Consider the following 20,453-nt stretch of genomic DNA (forward strand, 5'->3'; position numbering starts at 1 on the left):
CTTGGCTACCTGACCCCAAAAACAAGCCCCTGCTTCAGTCTGAAATCATGAGGAGCACAGCTACCACAAGTACCACTTGAGGAATAACATACACCAAGTTGAAAGCTGCCATCTGAAATAGGAACCACCTGATCTTCCTCTTACATACTTGATCTTGCCTGTAGGTGTGTGCCTTTGAGGTGGGACATTGCTGAGGGCTCTGGGTGTGGCTGAGCTGCACAAGATTTAAGTTCAGAGCCTTTATTTTCTGCTGCTAAAAGAGTTCTTCAGCAGAGACAAGAATAATCCATGCTACTTGGAAAGTAAGTAGTAGCGTTGGAGCTCCACGCTTGTGTATCAATCCACATCTGTGAAGTGGGTGTCACCTCTCCCACAAGCAAAACAATCACAGAAGGTTTGGGGTTGGAAGGGACCTTAAAGATCATCTAGTTCCAACCCCCCTGCCATGGGCAGGGACACCTTCCACTAGACCAGATTGCTCAAAGCTCCATCCAACCTGGCCTTAAACACTCCCAGGGATGGGGCATCCACTGTTTCTCCGGGCAGCCTGTTCCAGTGTCTCACCACCCTCATGGGGAAGAATTTCTTCCTAATATCTAATGTAAACCTCCTCTCTTTCCAGTTTAAAGCCATTACCCTTGTCCTGTCACTACATACTGGTATAGATTGTACTCCTCCTCTCTTGGCAGAGGGAGAGTGAACTTTCCTACAATAAATAGCATTGCCAGGAAATAAATTCTGTTCAATACCATGTAACAAACTTGCACATTGCCATGCCTGGTTTCAGGATGACCTCACACCATCCTCACAGCTCTGCTTCCTGTGCATTCACTGGGCACAGCTGGGTGACTTCCAATACCCTGCTGTGCACAGATCGCTGTCCTAAAGGAAAAACCCAGCCCTTCCAAGATAATGCACAATTTTAACCCCTTGTAGGCTGTATCCCAGGCACCAAGTCACAGCTCCTGCTGCCTTCATGAGGTTAGAATGCAAGCACATTTCAAAGGCTACTAAGTCACTATTTAAGCAGTGACTCCGGTAATCTTTGAACTGTCATCTCCAGTTATTCCATCAAGTTTTACCTCTTGAGGAAGTTTACCCACCCCATCCTCTCTGGCTCATGGGAAGTTTGCAAAAAAAGGACAAAGTTACTCCATCAGCTTCTGCTTACCCAGAAGTGGCCAAGAGCAAATACACCAAACCATTTGTGATCTACAGCAGAAGACTCAAACTCCTCTCCTTCCCTGTTCCCAACTAAGTTATCTTTCCGTCCTCTGTAGTCTTTTAGCATTTAAGTATTTTTGAGTAATTACTCATCCAAAATTTATTTAGTTTCAGGATGAGATCCACAGCAGGAGCACACAGCTTGTTTTGTACCCATGCACCTCCAGCATCCTTCTTCCTGTAGCCTGAAGCCCTCGCTCATCATTCTCATTAAGTGACACAATGAAAATTCACATCAGTTTATTTTACACAAAAGCTGTAGAAAAGTGACATTTGTCCCTCTTCACCTAGCAGAATTGAACCTTCACTGCAGAACTCTGCTACCACATGCAGGAGAAGTGCCAGAAAGACGGAGCTAGGCTTTGAACATATGGAGAGGTGCTGCAATTGAGGTTAAAACCAAACCCTTTTAGAGTTGTCCTCATTTCCACTGTCATATGCTTGCATCCAGTTTCCTACCAACACAAGATAGCTCCAGTCCAGCACCAAACATAAGGTCCTGGTTAAAAAGCATCTTGTACAGCTGGAATAATGCAAAGTTTTCCATATCGTTCTGGCTCCAAACTTCAGCTGAGCAGCTTTTTCCGTGAGTAAGTCCTGCTAAGGGGATGCTTTCTGGCAGCCATGATGTGGAATGGAGACAGCTCCTTGTCAGCAGTAATTTGGAAGGCATCAGATTCCTCTCCTACAAAACAGAAAGAATAAATTAAGCTACAGTTTGCTAAAGTTTACTGGTGACTCCAAGAAGCAAGATACCAACTGGAAACAACAAGAACAGTAACTTCCTACTTAGCTGCTTTCTTCATTGCTACCTCCCCTCCCTTCCAAACTTCCCAATTCACAGCAAGTTTCTTGGAAGCCTGTGCGATGGAGACACTGCACACAGAAGTGGCAGATACAGCCACTTTCTACACAAAGACCAATCCCTAGCACAGGATGCTTTTGTTCTCATTTAGCGGGAGGCAAGTGGAGTGGAAACCTGGTCTGCTCAAGCCCAGGCTTTTCTTCCAGCACAGGTGGTTACCTTGAAGACGCTTTCTCCGAGATGGTGGTGTCTGTCCCTGGCACAGCAGCGGCGACTGGGTCAGCGCTAGAAGGCTGTTAGCAGAGAGCGTGCTCTTCAGTGGTGGAGTCGAGCCTGGAAAAGCACAGTGAGATGCTGCAGCAAACTGACAACTCAAAAGTGCCCATACACAGCCTTTATTCTAGTTTGAAACTTCCATCAGTACAAGTGATACTTTGAGTTTATCTGAATCAAAATCCAGGCTGGCACAGTGGGTTTCTAGCATCAGGAAAGGTAAATGGCAGTCTGGATTTAGCTCTTAGAGCTAATTTTTTAGGTGGTTTTGTAGAAAAATACTTCACTCATTAAACTTACTCTTCAGTTAACTTATGTGTCCTGGAAGAAAACTGTTGTTACAACTATGATGGTCTGGTGTACAAAAACAACGTCTGTAGGTACAGAAAATCTCTTACAGAACCAGCTTAAGACTAAATACTGTTATTCTTCATGCCCTGAATACAGACTAATGCTGCTTTAAAGTTTGTCCATTTTTCTCAGTGATACCTGTTGAATGAGTAAGACACCACCTCTATATACAAACCTTTCCTTGCAAGGGGAAACAGACAGTGAGGCTTAGCTTCAGGGCATGCAGTGACTATAGAACAACATCTGCCATAGTCCCCTGTAACTTCTGTTATTTCTGGAACAATTGTACATTAAGTATTTGCAATTCACAAGGCCTTGATTACAGAGCTGAGACATCCTGTTTCAAAGTCAGCTGAATCATCTGTACCCACAGCAAAAGCAAATAGGTAGTTTAAACTTAAATACCTACTGCCACAACATTACTGCTAGCAAGGCAATAATTTCTGACACCCACTTTGAATGGCCCCACACCCACAGGCAGATGGAACTGGGGCACCAGTAAATACCAACATCCCCAGGACTAACTCCCCCAAGGCTCCAGCCTGTATTGAAGCAGCTTTACACTTAAGACAGTTAACTTCAGTGCTGGATGCTGGGCAGAAACAGCTGGCAGCATCACCACAAACCCAAATAAATCACCTGGTCTGATTTCAACATGTATTGCAATAGAAGAGCTATCACTTCCCTCAAGTCGCAGTTCATGTTCCAGTCTGTGTACTGTAGTGACCTTACACCACCTTTGACTCTTGAGTTGTGACTATAAGACAGGTGGATGTAATTGTGATCCTCCCTTCTCAAGTTCTCAAGTTTTCCTTTTGATTCCTCCAGCTTCCTGCTCTTTCATATTTCTCTGATCTCTCTCCCATCATTAATACTCCATTGATGAACTCTGCACATCTAATCTGCCTCTCCACATAATTAACTTCTATGTCAATTAAAACCTACTCACTCCCTCCATCTCATTCTCCTTCAGAAAAGTTTTTTTGTTGTTTTTGTCTCCCATACATTTTTAACCATCTCTCATTTCAATGGAGTGTCATTCATGCCACTTAATTACCTGACAAAAGGAAGACATCGTCATCCACTACACAACCGTGCTGCTCAGGAGTTATAAGCGCACATGCTCCTGGTTCCTCAGGAGGTACAGAGTCCATCCTTGATTTGCTTCTGTTGCTTTCATCTGTGGAAAAGCCAGTGAGATCCAAGTTGCACCTATCAGTGCAAGATCTCTTGGGATCACGATTGTCCTCCTTTTGTGGTGATAGATAAGTCAAGACTCGCTTCCGAGATTTCAAGCCAAAAGCTCCCATGGCAAAATCCTCAACAGCTCTCAATCCGGAGTCACTAGGAGATGCCTGATCCTGAAGCCTGTAAATCCCTTCTAGTCCAAACTCCCCAAGAGTATTTGTCACTTTGCTGCTGCAGCGCTCCAAGACCTTCACCTCTCCTTCTCCGCCTGTGGACATTCTCTTCTGTTCATCAGTATTCTTCTCGGTCTGACCACAGCTAGCATTCGCAGTCCTGCCTGCTGCTCTCTTTCTCCGAGGCCAATCATTGATGGCATCAGGGGTAGTCTTTCCCTTCTGCTTAGGAGAAGGTGTCCAGGGAACTCCTGCTTCCAAGGGGGATGGGGAGGTGGTGTTAGAAGCACAACTTGTTGGGGTGTACGACTGGCATATGTAGGTCTGTCCTCCGCCTTTCCCGGGCGTACTGTGGAAAGAGCGAAAGCAGGATGGTGAAACACAGGCAGCTGCTGGTTTTCCTGGGTGCTTGCTACACCAAGTCATAGCAAGATCACCAAAGGGGCTTTCTCCTCCCTTGGGTTTGCTGGCGCTTGCTTCAGGTTGAACTTCCAATGATGAGCAAGAGCCAATTTTCTTAATGCGAAGCTTGGGCAGGCCTGAAGCTTGCATTTCAAGTTCAACTTCGTAAGTGGGTGGGCTAACCAAAGGCAGTTTGCAACGACTTTTAGGAGTAGAGAACTTGTCTATAAGTTGAGGATTTCCCATCCGTGCTGCAGCCTCCCTCTGTCTCCTGTCTGCAGTGCAGCGTAAAGAATAGGCAGGAGCAGATTTTGGCACAGGAGGTGAAGTATTCAGGGCAAATCTGGAGTGTCTCTTAAGGCTTGCAGCCTTCAGCCCCACATATTTTTCTCTCAGCCCGGTTCTTGGTTCCAAGTCATCACTAATTGTTTGAGAACCACTTAGGAAGGACACAGAGGTGCTTGCACTGGAGTCCCCCTCTGTAATCAATTGCTCACACTCTATCTCAGCATTCTGTGCATGGACCTGCCCTCCAGAAGAAGGCTTGGGAGACAACTGCTTTTCCAAGTTTTCCAAGTCCTCTCTTGGAGAAGACTTTTGAGATGCTACATCCATCTGTTTATTCTTCTCCAATACAGGGGCATTTTCAGTAACTTGGGACTGACAAAGCTGCAGGCTTTCTACACAAGAGTTACCAACACTATCCTGATGATTGTCCTTATTTTTTGAAGGTGTTGCACATGCAAGTGTGAGGTTCTCTGCTCCAGAATTTGGTTCACGTTTGGCCTCCTTGGATGTGTGAAGCAGGGACCTCTGTGAAGTGCCAGTAATAACTGGAGACTTTTGAAGAGATGGTTCCCAGTCAGACTGCATAGCTTGCATGTGGGAAGGAGAGCAGATTGCCACGGCGTTCGTGGGACTTTCACGGAGAGGAGAACTGAAGGGAGGCTCTAGCCTCACAGCAAGTGGCGACACTTCTGCACTCAGTGGGCTGGTATATAGTTTTGAACCTGGATCTTCAGGTTTCCTGGGAGTACTTTTAGTTGCTTGAGGTAATGAATCTGACTGCACTTGAATTTCCTTTGGGAGGATTCGTCTCCGAGTACCAACTGGAGATGCTAATTTTGAGAGGTATCTCAAGGAACGTCTTGGAGTCTGCTGCTCTGCAAAACATCTTTCCTGGACAGCAGAGCAGGGAGAGGCAGCTGGATTTGAATCTGTCAGAGGTAACAATGAGGCACTGAGCACTGTGAGCCCTTCAAGTTCTGGCACTTGTAAGCCAGTCTCTTTGCAAGGAGGGGAAAGTCTTTCTGCTGGAGAACCATCCTTAGAAGTTCCTTGCAACAAGTGAACCCTCTTATTTTCACTTAACACAGATGGTGACTTGACCCTTTGTACAGGAGGAGAAAAGTATTTTCCCAAACACTTCGCTGCAGTCTGCTTAGCAGCTGGACTTCTGCAAGGAGTCTTCTCCAGCTTCTGTGGTGTCTTGTGGAGAATGCGAGGTGATCTCCTTGGTAGCTTACTGGCAGAATTTGGTAGCTTCTGGGCAAATTTATGAGGAGTTTTTCTAGGAGTCTGAAGAGGGAGAGAAATAAATTAAAGAATCATGCTTGTTCTTTCCAGAGGTATTATATATCCCTCTGGCAATTTACTTCTCAATAGTCAAAACACAGAAACCATTTGATTAGACTTAACAGAAACACTAAATTTAAGATGCACAGGTTTCACTAAATATGAATAGAAAAAGAGGATGGGAAGAGAGGGAGTGTTGCTACCTGACATGCAGTCAGCTCCTCTAAGTGTAAGGAATCTTTTCTTGTTCTCCTCCTTCCAGGTGAAGGCTTCACTGCAGGACTACACATGTCAATGACTGCACCAAAGAAAAACCTCTTGGGAGTCTGGACAGTGGGGCTCTCTAAATGCTGCTTAATGCCTGTAAAGTGGAACAGTACAATTCAACTAACAGGAAGTAACCTGCCACGAACAACTGTCTCAATCACTTCAGATGTATGGACAAGTAGTGTACAAAGCCTATAACATTTGGTTAGAAAAGAACATGCCAGGGCTAAAGCTTCACCAGAATTACTGTTATTTCCCAATATGAAACTAATATCCATCTGTAGAAAGAGTGCTCTAGCAGGACAAAAAGTACAAAATAGCTCAGCCTCTTATTCTATTTATAGCTTGTAGCTTAAAGTTCTGGTTCATGACTAAGGATTCTAGTAAGTACAATACTAAGAACTAAGTGTCACCATTTGTAGCTGATAATCCTACTGAGACAGCCAGCAAAGAAGATCCCATCAGTCATTGCTTTATGCTGCCACAGAGTAGACTGAAAGTAAGCTTTAGAATTTCTGTCCCATATTTTACAGGGATTTCACTGCATTTAAGGAATGCAGACTGACAATCAGTGGTATTCCATTAGATGGGCCTGACTCGTTTAAGTTGGCAGTGCATCATCATAGAAATAGTTGCCTTACCATCCTCCACATTCAGATTCCCAATTCAAAAAATAATTACTGGGGATGAATTTTTGTCTACAGAAGATATTACATGATAGCTCTTGGCTTCTTACAGTCTCTTGTAGAGACTAATCAAATCAGACTTTGATCTGTGTCAGCTTTTCAAATCAGCGATATCAGCGTGCTCAAATCCCATTCAGTACCTTCAACATCCTGCAGCATACAGCTCTTCCCTTCTTGTCCCTGATGGACTCGCTGTGAATTTCGTGAGCTGGGCTGTGTAGTGGAATAGAAAACACCAGAACAGGTCCTATTCAAAGACAGCTGCTTGATGCGTGGGCTTCTTCTCAAACCTACTTCTGAAAAGGTAAAGACATAGGAGATTGAGCCTTCTTTCTCCCTCAACAACGGGGAAATCTTCAGGAACAGTTCCTAACTGAAAAGAACACACTCTAAAAAACTTCCATATGCCTAACTATCTCATGTAGGGAGGCAAGTGTGTGAAGAAGAAAGCTTCAGCTTTCTTGGGGTTTGGAATATTAATGGATACAAATCTTCCAAATCATGATGCCCCCTCCTCTAAGTCATGATTACTCTCATCCCTCTCTAGCAATTACATAGAAAGGAATGCTAGAAAAGCCATGTTCAACTCAAGTTATATCCAGGTTAAATGATTAATTCCTTCTCCTGTCTCTTTTTATTAGCAATTTTATCTTCCTGTTTGCCCAACTATGCCTTTTTCTACTTCCTGGGGATAAGAAACAGCAGTAGTCAACATAACATGGAGACACTCCACAGAGTCTGTTACAGTCAAAATCAGAGCAGGTCACAGCACAGCATGTTGAAGTTACATTAAAAAAACCCACCTTGCACCCACTGGTTTGACAGTAATCATAGCAGCTCAGAATCTTGTTCACCTTTAAAGTTCTTCATGCATTTTTATTTAAAAGAGTTACTATCTGCCTTTAACTTATACTGTACAGGGTTGTCAAAGTCATGAGCAGCAAGTGGTTCTGTCAGAGGAGGCTCTGCCCCACCAACGGAATAGTGCAATACTTTTGTACTGACCATTCATGAATTGCCTAAATTGAAGCACGGTCATCTTACAAAATACAACACAGCAAAACCGCCTTTAATCAGAAAAAACAACAACCCACACCAAAACAGTGCTTACCATTTATGGCCTTCTCTGGAGATTCTTCTACAACACCAGTGTCACAACCTGGATCAGAAGACCTTAAACAGCAGACATTTTGGACTTTACATACCGGTCACATTTACAAAAACAGAACTTGCCACATAGACTGAAAAGCAGTGGTCTATTCTACAATGCATCGCTTTTTTGGCTACTCTAAGTCATCAGTAAGCACTTTGCCTCCTATTAACACATGGTTGAGTATGAGAAACTGTCTAGCTGTACAGGTAACAGTTTCACATGGAAGTAAATGCTAAATTTCAGTCTGGAGTCCACAAAACACAGCTCAGGCCTTTCCTTCAGAAGCCCTTGAAACAGCAACTGACCCTGAACAGAAGTTAGCTGCAGGAATTAAAGCACCCTGACTTACACAATGAAGCAAGCAGTATTCCTCCTCACTCTGACAACAGAAATTAGCGTCCACTGGTTCTCTTGCTGACATAGGTGAGGATGACACTTTGACCACAAAGAAGATACCTGGTTCTTGTGCTCACAGCCATTAATTAGACATCCAATACTTATTGAAGAAATTCAGAAAGAAAGCACTTACTCACCGGCCTTTGATCTGCTTATGTAGTAGTCTCCTGGAGACCTGCTTATGTAGTGGTGTTTCTGCAACTCTCTTGGTCAACAACTTCCGATGATCTAAAAATCAAGCAAGAGCTATAACATCACACAGTTATAAAGCAGTTAGGACAAATAAATAAATACGGTGTTGTATAGGCTTCAGTTTAAGAATGACAGCCAATATAGAATCTTTGTGCAGTCTCTCAGCACACAAGTGACCATTTCGGAGCCCATTGTCGACTTTTCCTTCTCAATCCCTCAATGTCATTAATAGTACTGACTTTGTGTCAGACATAATTAACCTACAAACGTAAATTCCATTCTTCATCTTTCATTCACAGATTCTTTTTTAACCAAGCATTTAACATGAGTTTTCTTTATGAGATGCAGAGTTCAGTAAAAAATAGGTTTCAGTTTCAATATCTTATTCATCCTACAAACACCACAGCAATCATCTGAAATGTCTTCATTAAAAGAGTATAATAATTGTTTCATAGAACTGAAGATGCAAGAATAGGAATTTTAGCAAAAGCTCATCCACAACAATCCTACATGTGCAAGTCATGTTCTACCTTTAGTGCCTTCATCAGTGCATTTGTATCTTAAGCTTTCCACAGCAGACACTGACTGGCTTCTAGGCATCTTCATTGACCTTTTGGATGGTGAAAGTATCTCTTCATTGAAGAGGTTCCTCCTTACCTTTGTAACCTCTGGGAGGCAAGAAAAAGAAAGAAAGAATCATATTAAAAGGAAAAAAAAGATGAAATCACTGGAAGATTATTTTTTCTGGCCACTGGAGACGGGAATATCACACACCAACATGGAAAAACAACTTTTTAGAGGCCACAAAGCATTGTTTTTCTGCTACTGGAAATATCCTCCTCTAAATCCATCCTGGACTTCTCTTACAAATTGGCATTCTTTGCATTATTTCAGCAATAAGCTACAAGCAGATGCCACAGCAGAAGAAGCAGCCAGTGTCCTAGATGGACCAACATTAAGTGAGCTACAAAATCTCAACTGAAGCATGTGTTAGTTCAGAGAAGGCATGTGGGATTTCATTTTATTAAGTATTTTGCAGAGAAATATCCTGTTTCCAGATAAGAGTTCACTCTTGTCCTTGTTTTCAGGAAAGAGAAGATAGAAATAATTGCAAGATTCAAGGAAGAACAGAATGGTTTTCTTCTTGGGATACATGATTTAAGTTTTCTGTGTGTTAGCGCACACAGAATAGAGTGATTATTTTTTCCTCAAAGTTTGTGCAGAATTCAGCAAAACTTCCTTTCGATTTCCAGCATGCTTCAGCATAATGTCATCACAGCTCACTAAAATTTACAAGAACATGTGCTGAAGACACACCTTTCCATGGAAAAGCTAGAAGTCAATATACCTTGCACTGCTTCTTTCTGCAAAGGCATCTGTTGGGACTTCTCAGTGGCAAGGTAAGAACGCAAGCTCTCCTGAAACAAAAAAGAAATTAGCCTCACTAGTAATTTAATGTTATGTTTAACTATGATGAATATTAACTGTAAGCTCTGAACCACACACACATTATTCCAATTTCTCCTTCAAAACTACTTTTATCTCTGTACAGCTGATAACAGGACATACCTACTAAGTGAATACAGCACAAGAGTTTCTGCACTCAAGTGTCACTTCACAACTTCGCTGCACCCCTGCAGAAGAAGTTCACACACAATCCTTCTGGAAGTTTTACCTTTCTGCTGGGATTCTTGGCTATCTTGGGAATCTCAATCTGACGCAAGTTCTGTGGTGCTTCTGTCATGCTCCTGTGTCTGGCTAATACATTATTCCTTTAGAAAGCAGGCAAAGATTAAGTTAAAATAAGGTCAGAAGCATGGTTATCAACCTAATGACAATTAAACTTAGGCTTGACTCTAGACATAGGAAGTCTTTACCTAAATTCACATTGCAAATTGCAGTGGTACCTCAGTTAAGTTACAACACTGAAAATTGATTTGCAATATAAATAGCTACACCTAACTTTACGGTTGGTATTAAAACTCATTTCACAATTTGTTAAAACATACACAGGATCCCCAGCCTAAAGGTTTACAGTATGTTCCTTTTCTTCTCATGGAAGACACTCACAAACTCTACTTATGCATAAGATACACACACAGAATCAAGATTAAACTTTCATATAGTCAACGATGGCAAGTTAAAATGAAAAATGGGAGCCCTTAATATTTCTCTCAGGCTTGCAGAACTGTCAGCAAGTGCCAGCTTGCCCCAGCCGGCTATCCAGCAACAGAAACAAAATGACAGAGCTATAGTTTAGACAATTCCTCAGCCACAGCCCAGGCTGCAACAAGCTGTCTCCCGTTTGGAATTATTACCTTCTTTTTTTGGCAGAGCGGGTGCGCAGCTCCTCAAGCTGATCACTCTCAGTGCCTACGCAAACAGCACCAGGAGTCAAGACAGATGATAAAGACGGTGGAAGGCCTGGAGATTTGCTATCTAGAGTCACAGAGTCATCACTGAAGAAGTCCGAAGGCAGAACAGATGCCAGCTTTGGGGGTATTTGTGTACCAAGACCATAATAAATATCTCCAAGGGTCTTTGGTATAAAGTTCATATACCTAGAGCAGAGAGAGCCCACATCAAATGCAATCACCCACAAAACTGTCAATGTTCCAGTCTCAAGGTCTGAATGAAAATTTTGTTCTCTAGTGTCAATTAAAAAACCCCCACAACTGAAAATCAACTCTTTTTTCATGAGTTTACTTCCTTATCTACTTTTGTTTGATCAAGATACAAGCAGAACAAGCAGAGCATATCTAAACTGAAAGTTATAAAGATGCAGTAAATGAAACCTGTAGATTACTGTTTACTCAAAGATATACAACCGAAACCACAGTACCCAGTAACCCTTAAACCATCCTAAAGAACTTACAATTCTAGTATTTCCTCTAGAAATTTTGTAAGATACCCTGGGTCTTCAGTCAGACATAAAATTCGCAGCATATCTGTCATCTGGAAAAGAAAGCCAGGCAGGAAAGCGGATTAAGCTGGTAACAGTCGCAACACCAGATTTTTTTTTTAGCAAGGAATATAAAAGGTTACAGTAAAATCAGTGGAAAAACTCCAGGTTCAAGGTGTGCATTTCTAGGGCCATCCAGAAACACAATCTGGTCTATAATTTACTCACCTCTTCTAACAGCTGCTCCATTTCATCAGTGTTGCTTTGCAGTGAAGGGCACTGAAGACATAACTCAAGGCGCAAAAACACCTGAAGTCGGCACCTAAGAAAACAAGTAGTCATTCACTGCCTTTTTTTCTGGTGGAATCAGCACGTTTACTGCAGAAGGTATACTCAAAAAAGCAATGGGAGGGGAAATGGCTACTTTTGACAGCATAATTTGGTTGGCTTTTAATTTTGGTTGCAGGGGAGATACCTCATTTTATATATAGGCTGCAATGCTTATCATACAGCCTATGTATATTTGCATGTAATGAATGTTTTTACTATGACCAGATATTCTCCTTAGAATATTTACCCCATGTAAATGCTTTTCCACTTGTATAAAAAAGCCACCATTAAAAACTGCCAACCAACTCTATAGTGTCTCAGAAGCTGAAGTAAATAGTGTCTCATACTCTCTGACTTTGGTCTCCTTCTGTGAGCCATGCTGTTGTCTGAGCACTTTGCTGGTCTTCAGGAGATGGTTTCTGACTCTTTCCACACAGGCCACCTGCAGAGACACAGAATTACAGCAAAAACTTCAAGTCTGTTCCCTGTCTGCAGGACAGGTTGGTTTTTTTTCCCCCTTCTATCTTGACCCATTTTTTTTTCCTTCTCCTTCAAGGAAAGGAATTATCTTTTTCTTTCAGAAGCAAAGTTACAATTCCATGAGACATAGAACTTAAGAGCTTGAAATCGCAGAGAATGTCACTTGCAGCTTCAGGCTGCCTTCCATGGATTTATATATGGATATAGAACTATGGATTTGTCTTTTCACAGTATTTTTTTTTCCAATCGTTCACAAGTTTACCAATTTTGGTTTCAGTGAGTTACCATCTTTAACACTGTTTGTAGACTTAAAGTAAAACATACCTTGAACTATTTATCTTTCCTGGAGAAGTAGCAGGTCTAGATTTATTATGTAAAGCAAAACCAGAAGATGCACATTTTGTAAAACATGGTTTGCAATATTTTTTTTAAATACTGTCTTTGAGTAAGTGAAATTAGAATTCAGAATGGAGTCAACATAAAGATATCTGTTGCAATCTTTAGCAAAGGTGTAAACTGATAACTGAACTGGATTTTCTTACACTCTTTGCAACTACCTACAGGTTTTCACTATTGAGTTGGCACAGACAGAAGTAGTTAGTGGGTTATGGTTTTGACTACGTGCAACTGCCCCTAAAAACTTCGTGTAAGATGACGGAAAGGTAGCATGGAATAGCAAAAAACATTAATTTCCAGATCAGTAACAACCGTGCCCACATGCTCTTACCAACCTCTTTCTCACTGGCATCTTGTACTTTCAAGAACTTTTTAATGGCCATGATCATATTCTGGGCACACACAGATGAAATATCTCCCTCAGCAACAGCCTTCTGGTAGCTTGCAATTAAGTGGGACTGCAGTTCCTCCTCAGTTTTGAAGTCTGCAAGGGAAATGGTCTAAGTTAACTCAACGCCCAATCACCACACCTTACTGATAAAACACTCATTCCAGCAGAATCAAATAGATTTTCTCCAAAGAGGCATCCAGACCACAGAACACCAACAGAAGCAGTCCAAGGTTCAGACTCATGACAAATGATAAGCTTAGTTCCAAGTAGATCAGCAAGCTTTCAGATTACTGCAGCAGTCAAGAAATTCACTTTACTTCTGCATAATTAATAAATAGGACTCTACTTCTTTTGGTTAAAAAAAAAAGGGAAAAAAGAGAGTTCCTTATTGCTTTTCTCAGATAGAGACAAGGCAGGAAACTAACCCTGGGAGCAGTTGTAACACTAGGTTGTGAACATTTATAGAAACTAAAACTGGGAGAAAGATGAAAAAAAATAACCACACTCCATGCCAAGCTGAAGATCCAGAAACCCAAGCATTGATCTGCTCCCTAGCACCTAATACTTCATTATTATCCTTCCCTCTCCCTTCCATAAAAACCCCATATGACCTCCTACTAATATCAGGACTGGTAACACACACCTATTGATATTTTAAGTGCCTTTTCCTTTTCTTCCACCTTTTCATCCAATCTTTTTGCTGAAAGCTTCTGTGGAACCTTCTCATTCACTGCTAGTGACACACCATCAGGGTGAAACTTCTGAGCTTTTACATTCAGTCTTGCTACATTGAGCATCTGCAGGGATCTGGACATGGTCTTCATCTTCTGCCTGACTGGAGTTCGGGGAATTCCACCTGCAACACCACAGAAAGGGAGTTCTGCCATCAGACACACTGGGGCATAAACTCTGCCCAAGGTAGAGCATAATAAATACTGAATTTTGTGTTACTGTCAAATGAAATTAGTAACCTTCTAGTGGAAAACATGGCCCAGAAGGTTTGTATTTCTCCCCAAAATAACTGTACAGGCAGCTGCTTCTCTAAGTAAAAGTCAGGTGAAAACTCTTGCTCTCTGTAAGAGCTTATATAGGTATAATCAGAATTTACATATCCATGAAGCAATCTTATGTCACAGAAACAGCTGACAGAGCAAGACTTAGGGATATATAAGCTCAGGATATATGCAACTGTAGTTAGTGTACTGAAATGCAATGATTAAGTTCTTCTAGAAGGAAGTGTTTTCTTTGTCCAAATTAGAACAAAGTTGAGAGGTTGCAATATTTACTAGTAGTTGGGAGTGGTCTCTATTTCAACATCTAGTTAAACTGCAGAGCTCTGCATGCTGCTTTTTAACAGTTTTGTCAGTCGCTGCATAGCCTTGAATTAGAGTTATCTGGGTTGTATTAAAGGACAATCCTAATATTAATATGTAAATTAGGATCTCTCAAAAAATTCTAAAGCATGCTCAGGAGAGTACAGATCTCTAGGGTTCAGGCATTCAAGGAGGCCTGCTGAGAAGTATTTGTCATCTTTAATTGCCAACATGCATATATGATCCTAAAGTATACATACGTCTTTTTTTGTTATTTCCTGGTCCAGTTGCAGCAGATGTTTCACTGAATTTTCTCTGGTACAGCTCAGATAGACTTTCTGAGAGTTCAACTTCAGATTGGTCTGTGTCATCCTTCCCATTAGCACAAGGAACCTGCAGCAGCCTATATAAAAGAGCCATTCAGTACAGTTATCAAAAAAGATGGAAGTGGGAGGCATGTCCCTTGTTCTCAGTGTGCAGAAAACAGGTTTTTCTAGGTACCAGCCCACAGTACTGTAGTGCAAGCAACACATGCTACTACTCTTCCAATGCCAGCTCCCCAAAACTCTTACTTAAAAGATACAAAAAATCCAAGCCACCCTCTTAAAGCGGTCACACTAAGTTGGAAACAAGCATAACAAGAGTTGCCTGATGTACAATGGATATGCCACAAAACCACACGAGCAACTTTGGGCTAAGGTATCATATCCTGCACTAGGCTTTTTATTTTTTGTTTCACTCAGCAAGCTCTTCAAAGAAAAGCAGACTTATTCATTCCTACTAAATACCAACTGTGACAATACAACCACTGTCTTCAGCATCTTGCAATGGATCTTATCGAACCATAAGACAGTGAAGTCTGGCATTTCTCCAAGTAGCTTTGGTCATTTTAATTCACATCCGCAACTCCTCAAACTGTCAAGATCTTAATCCATGCAAATTGCTACCCAAGCAGCCTGTTTCCAGTTCCTTTTGTCATATACACCAAGACACAATGAAGCAAAAGCACACAGTAAACTGAGTACAGAAATACAAGGACTAAGAGAAACATTTAATTCTGTAACTCCAAGCAACACTACTGCCATACTCCCTTAACAGAAGGCAGAAATCCCTGGTTATTACTCAGATGTGTTTCAGAGAAATACCTGAATGACTCCATCAGATCTGAGGTTGCTCCACAAGCATTCGATGCAGGATACCATGTGTCAAGCATTGAGGGATGCCAGCCCCCTGTATGGGACAGCTCCCGTTGGACCCACTCTGGCACAGGAGTTTCTTCTCCTGTGAGCAGACACAGAAAAAAGAAAAAGTCAGAAGGAAACTAAATGAAGTGGCAGAAGGTGCCAGCCTTCAGAGACTCTAAAGCAGGGGTTTCCAAACCTTTGCTCCTGGCAGGAGGGGACAGTTTAATAGCCAATATATCAGGTGAGGAGACTCATAAGAAGATTCACTCTAACACAAAACAGGTGAGCTAAAGGCAGCCTCCTTGCAGCCACACACAAAGGCTTTACTGGTCAGGGATGGCCTATGGGACACATTTTAGGAAACCTCATTCTAGAAACTTGTCCACAAGCACAAGCAGCTGTGCTTTATCTACAAGCTAATGGAAACTAATGCTCTGTCAATAAAACAGAAAGGTACACCTGTGCAGATTTCTGCATCACATCACAAGGCCTGAGCCACAGAAGACAAGACAAAATTAACAAGTCCCAAAAATGAGATACTCTGAAGAAATTCATTAGCTTTAGATTTCTCCATTCCAAATCAGATCTAGGGATGGTCAAAAGATGGTAAGTTTTGCATTTCCTGACACCTACCCATACCGGCCAGAGAATCTTCCACTGATGTGTTAATTTTACTCAATATACTATTCACAATCTCTGGGAGGTGAAGAGCAGAGTCTTGCGAAGAGTTGTCCACTACAGCTCCTGCAAGGCTGCACCACTGAACTTCAGCAGTCTTCTCAGTACCAAGTATAGTCAGAACTGCAGCACACTCAGAAAGTGGTGATAAAACAGCAGTGCAGGGGCACCAAGTTTTAGATGGAGATACCTCAGCAACCTACATTTTTTTAAAAAAAGATAAAAGTTTACATTATCTAGAAATGCAGACACCTAGGGAGTACAGATACTTTACAGACAGCTTATAGACTGACATGCTCTCCTAAAGAATGTTCTGAATTTAGCTCCAAATGACCAATTTGCAGTGCAACAAATACGACTATTATTGTCTTTACAACGTGATACACTGTCACCCCTTTGATAACAGCTCATTTCAGAACAAATATTAGTTTAAAGCAAAGAGAAAGATTTACCATGTGGAGTTCTTCAGTCACTAGACTCTTTAACAGCCGATGAAACAGTGACCTGTCACCTTCTGCCTGCTCAGTCCGTGAGCTCTGCAATACCCAGCTCTCTGTGAGAAAGGGGCCAGCCTGCATCAAGCTCCAACCCGTCAAGCTACCTTTCAGAAAAATATGGACTGGAGAATGCAGTTGTCTTTGGCTCATGGCTAGGGGTTCCAGGATCACAGCACAGCTTTCCTGCTTCTTTCCTCCTGTGCAAGGATAAGATAAAGGAAAAGTCCTGAAGCAAGTAACATGGGGTTTTCATCTAGGTGAAGAGACTTCAATGCAAAAAAAAATAGTTTTGAGATTAAACTGGGAACAGCTCTACAGTAAGTGTATTGCAGAACAAGTATCCTCAAAAAGGAGCTGAGTGCACAAAGGGACAACTAAAGAGAGCCAATGCACACTGCATGTTGCTTTAAAGCTAATCTCTTTTCTTTTGAAGGGGCTTTTTGTTTGCATTCTTAGTTCAGCTAAACTGAAGCTAAGACAGAGCACATATAAGAATATACAGCTACATAAGGTGAGACGAGCAAAGAGCTCTTCATACACCCAAACTTCTGCAACCACAGAAAACTGAAGAGACTGAATCAAAAATATGGGTTAATAGCCCTCACATCAGAGGAACTAAAGCACATGCAGGACTATCTTTTTTTTTTTTTAAGACTTAGGCTCTTAAATATCTTAAGTTACTTCTACACATACTGTTTGCAAGGGAAACTCATCAAGGACCCTGCATGAAAGATGACAGTTATTACTATGCACACCTAACATTTTTTTTTTTTAATTACCAGGCATGCTGAGAACCAATGTTCCTTCTTGCTGGGGGAATACTGCTTGAAATACAGAGGGCTTCGAGAAAAAGCAGTTCAAAGTTGCATCCAAGGGCAGGTGCATGGTCCAAGGCACAGTCTGTGGCACCGGGGAACTTGAGTCTCCAAGAAAACCATGAGCAAGATCTGCCCTGTGGTGACTCAAACATTGCACTAAGGTTTCAGACGGCAAAATGGTGCCACCCATCTGACGGATCAGTTCAAACATTGTCCAGTATCCAACATGATCTGGGGATTCAATCAGCTGAAATAAAATAAGAGAGGTCTCAAGTTAATGTTGGCAGTGAGATAACTTACATTTGAACAGAGATTGCATGCTTATAAAAAACTGGCATAGGAAATGCAGACAGAGCATCTTAACACAGTGCTTTCCATGTGTTTTTATGGAGTTTATTAACCATACCAGAATCCAATAAAGAATTCCCACTGAATTAAGAGGTAGCCAATATTTTCGAGCATGTATCTAGACACCTGAATTGTCAGACTACTATTTGCAATTCTGAATAGCTTTAACTCCCACCTAACTCAAAGCACAAGACGACTCATTAGTAAATACTGTACAGTTACTTAATTGCTGATATATCTCCATCTCGACGGGGAGAATTACCATTCCAGTTTTCAGTCTCTTGCTGAACAAGATTGCGTGACAGTAACCAAAGACCTTTCCCTACCACCCCAGGGACCATGGCACAAAGCTGCTGTGTGGAAGATGGCCTGCTAGTCCTCACAGCTGAAACCAGTGCAGTATAATCTCATTACCTGAGACCACTCAGCAGTGTCCACCCAGAACAGCGTGATTTTCTGGTCCACGACCAGCTCCTGGACACTCTTGGGCAGGAGTTTCTCCGCCAGCTCCTGTGCCGTGGGGGGGTCACAAGGGGAGGAAGGGGCGTCGCTCCCAGACACGAACTGCCGCAGCTCCCTCCGCGAGTGTGGGCAGGGGGAGAAGAGGAAGACGGCGTTCACAAAGCCCTCGGGGGGAGCCTGGCTCTCGGGGGGCTCGCCGGCGGCCAGTCCCGTTCCCCGGCTCCTGCGGAGCGGCTTGGCGGGGGACGCGATCTCCGGGCGGTCCCACTGAAAGTCGAGGAGCGTCTCCTTGAGGCCATTGTGGGTGAGGGCGACGCGGGGAGTCGGCCCGGGCAGGACGGCGGCGGGTCCCCGCGCCCCGAACCGCTCCGCCAGCTCCTCCTCGAAGCGGGCCCAGGCGCGGGGCCCCGGCGAGCGGAAGCCGCCGCCCCGCGAGGCCCCGCCGCGGCCCCCGAGCGAGTCAAAGAACCTGAAGGCCCAGCGGAGGCGGGGCAGGCCGAAGCGGCAGCTCAGGTGGTTGAGGAGCCGCAGGGCGCCGCGCTGGAGCCGCGCCCGCCGGCCCGGGCTGGCCGTGTCCAGCAGGAACACCACACTGTGGGAGCACGCCATGGCCGCGCCGCCTCAGCACAGCCCAACGGCCGCTCCGCCCGCGGGCTCGTCAGAGCGCGGCCGCCGCCATCGCCCGGGATCACTTCTGGCGCCCTCGCCTCGCGCGTCCTCATTGGCCGCCGCTGAGCGCCCGCCCCCTCCGATCCTCGCTCCTCATTGGGCCGCGGCTGAGAGGCCGTGTGGTGCGCCTGCGCACTGCGGCGCCCGCGCTGGCGGTGGGCGGGGGAGGGAAGGGAGGAGCGGCGCCAGCCGTTCGAGCGGTGCTCTCCGCTGATTGGCCAGCCGCGACGTGCGTGCGGAGCGCCCGTGACGAGCGCAGAGGGCGAGGCCAGCGCTCGGAGCGAGCCGATTGGCCGCCGCCGCCAATTTAAAATTTAAAGCCGTCAGGGCGCGCGTAGTGGTGATGACGTCATTTCTGTCCCTTCCCCTCATTGGGCCTATGGGCCGTGACGCCACGATGATGTCAGTGCTGCTGGGGCACGTCCGACCGGGCGGTGTCAGCCGTCGGGGCGCGGGTGGGCCACGCAGGGAGGAGGAGGCCGTGCGGCTCAGAGCCACCCCCGTGCCCGCAGCCGTGTCTCTAGAGCTCGACTGCCCCAGCCTGAACCAGTGTCACCAGCAGCCAGCCGCATTTACAGAGCAACAAAGGCAAGCGGGCAGTAAAGCACCTGATTGGCTTTGTCGGTGACTGCAAACGCAAGTGGGGTTAATGAGCTGGAACGAGGAGAAACCTGCCACCAAGAGCAAGGGAAGGACACCGGGTCTCCCTGGCTGAAAGGGTGGCGGGCAGCTTGGGGACTTGGGCTCCCCAGGGAGTCCTGGGTCTCTCCTCCTGGCTGGGAGTTGTTCTTGGCCTGGCGAGACATCTCGTGCTGCTTGGCAATAAATCACTCGCCCGCACAAGCCCTGAAGAAGAGCCAACCCTGTCATGCTCCCACTGCCATTGCCCAGCACTGGTGTCCGTCCCAGCAGCTTGCTGAGGACGCTTAGCAGAGTGTGACCAAAACCTGCCTTGTCGCGGTCCACCTGGGACCAGAAACAAACTCAGGGCACTGGGTAGTTTCCCAGCAAAGCCTGGCAGCTCCTGACCCAGAAGTTGCCACTGGCCGCTCAAACCCCTTCTCCTTTCCTGCCCACTCCAGTGGATTTGCTCTTGAAGTCCATCCAGCTCCCAGGAAAGCCACCAGAGATGCTGGCTGAGCCCCAGTGACCTGCATGTTTCCCAGCTACAGTCATGCCTCTGCTTCTCATGCAGCCCTGCACTTGCGCTGCTTACAGAGACATTCGCCCTCTCCGCCTTCTCCCCAAGGACACAGGCTTCTGTCTCAAACAGAGCCCTTGGACAATCATTTACTTGCTG

General features: G+C 44.3%; 1 protein-coding gene across 1 annotated transcript; it reads right to left on the reverse strand.

Moving 5' to 3' along the window:
• Positions 1 to 1,579: 1,579 nt before the first annotated feature.
• On the reverse strand, positions 1,580 to 19,156 carry TICRR (TOPBP1 interacting checkpoint and replication regulator). Its single transcript, XM_065641670.1, has 22 exons — positions 18,437 to 19,156; positions 17,636 to 17,921; positions 16,812 to 17,053; positions 16,315 to 16,558; positions 15,643 to 15,778; positions 14,758 to 14,900; positions 13,828 to 14,040; positions 13,129 to 13,277; positions 12,265 to 12,359; positions 11,816 to 11,909; positions 11,561 to 11,640; positions 11,004 to 11,246; positions 10,361 to 10,457; positions 10,034 to 10,103; positions 9,216 to 9,353; positions 8,631 to 8,721; positions 8,056 to 8,117; positions 7,085 to 7,240; positions 6,195 to 6,352; positions 3,711 to 5,994; positions 2,249 to 2,362; positions 1,580 to 1,909 (listed from the first exon to the last, which is right to left on the reverse strand). Exons 1-22 carry the CDS (start codon positions 19,091 to 19,093, stop codon positions 1,791 to 1,793), a joined length of 5,871 nt encoding a protein of 1,956 aa, XP_065497742.1. The 5' UTR covers positions 19,094 to 19,156; the 3' UTR covers positions 1,580 to 1,790.
• Between the last annotated feature and the right edge of the window lie 1,297 nt (positions 19,157 to 20,453).

This window comes from Caloenas nicobarica, chromosome 10, assembly GCF_036013445.1.
Source record: "Caloenas nicobarica isolate bCalNic1 chromosome 10, bCalNic1.hap1, whole genome shotgun sequence".
Lineage (NCBI taxonomy): Eukaryota > Metazoa > Chordata > Aves > Columbiformes > Columbidae > Caloenas > Caloenas nicobarica.

Excerpts from the sequence above, each read along its gene's own strand:
- TICRR (XM_065641670.1), bottom strand. The coding sequence starts at position 19,093 with ATGGCGTGCTCCCACAGTGTGGTGTTCCTGCTGGACACGGCCAGCCCG. Across the intron at positions 10,104-10,360 it reads CCAAGAATCCCAGCAGAAAG|GAGAGCTTGCGTTCTTACCT; the intron begins GTAAAACTTCCA and ends TTTTTGTTTCAG. Across the intron at positions 8,118-8,630 it reads CATAAGCAGATCAAAGGCCG|GTCTTCTGATCCAGGTTGTG; the intron begins GTGAGTAAGTGC and ends CTGCTGTTTAAG.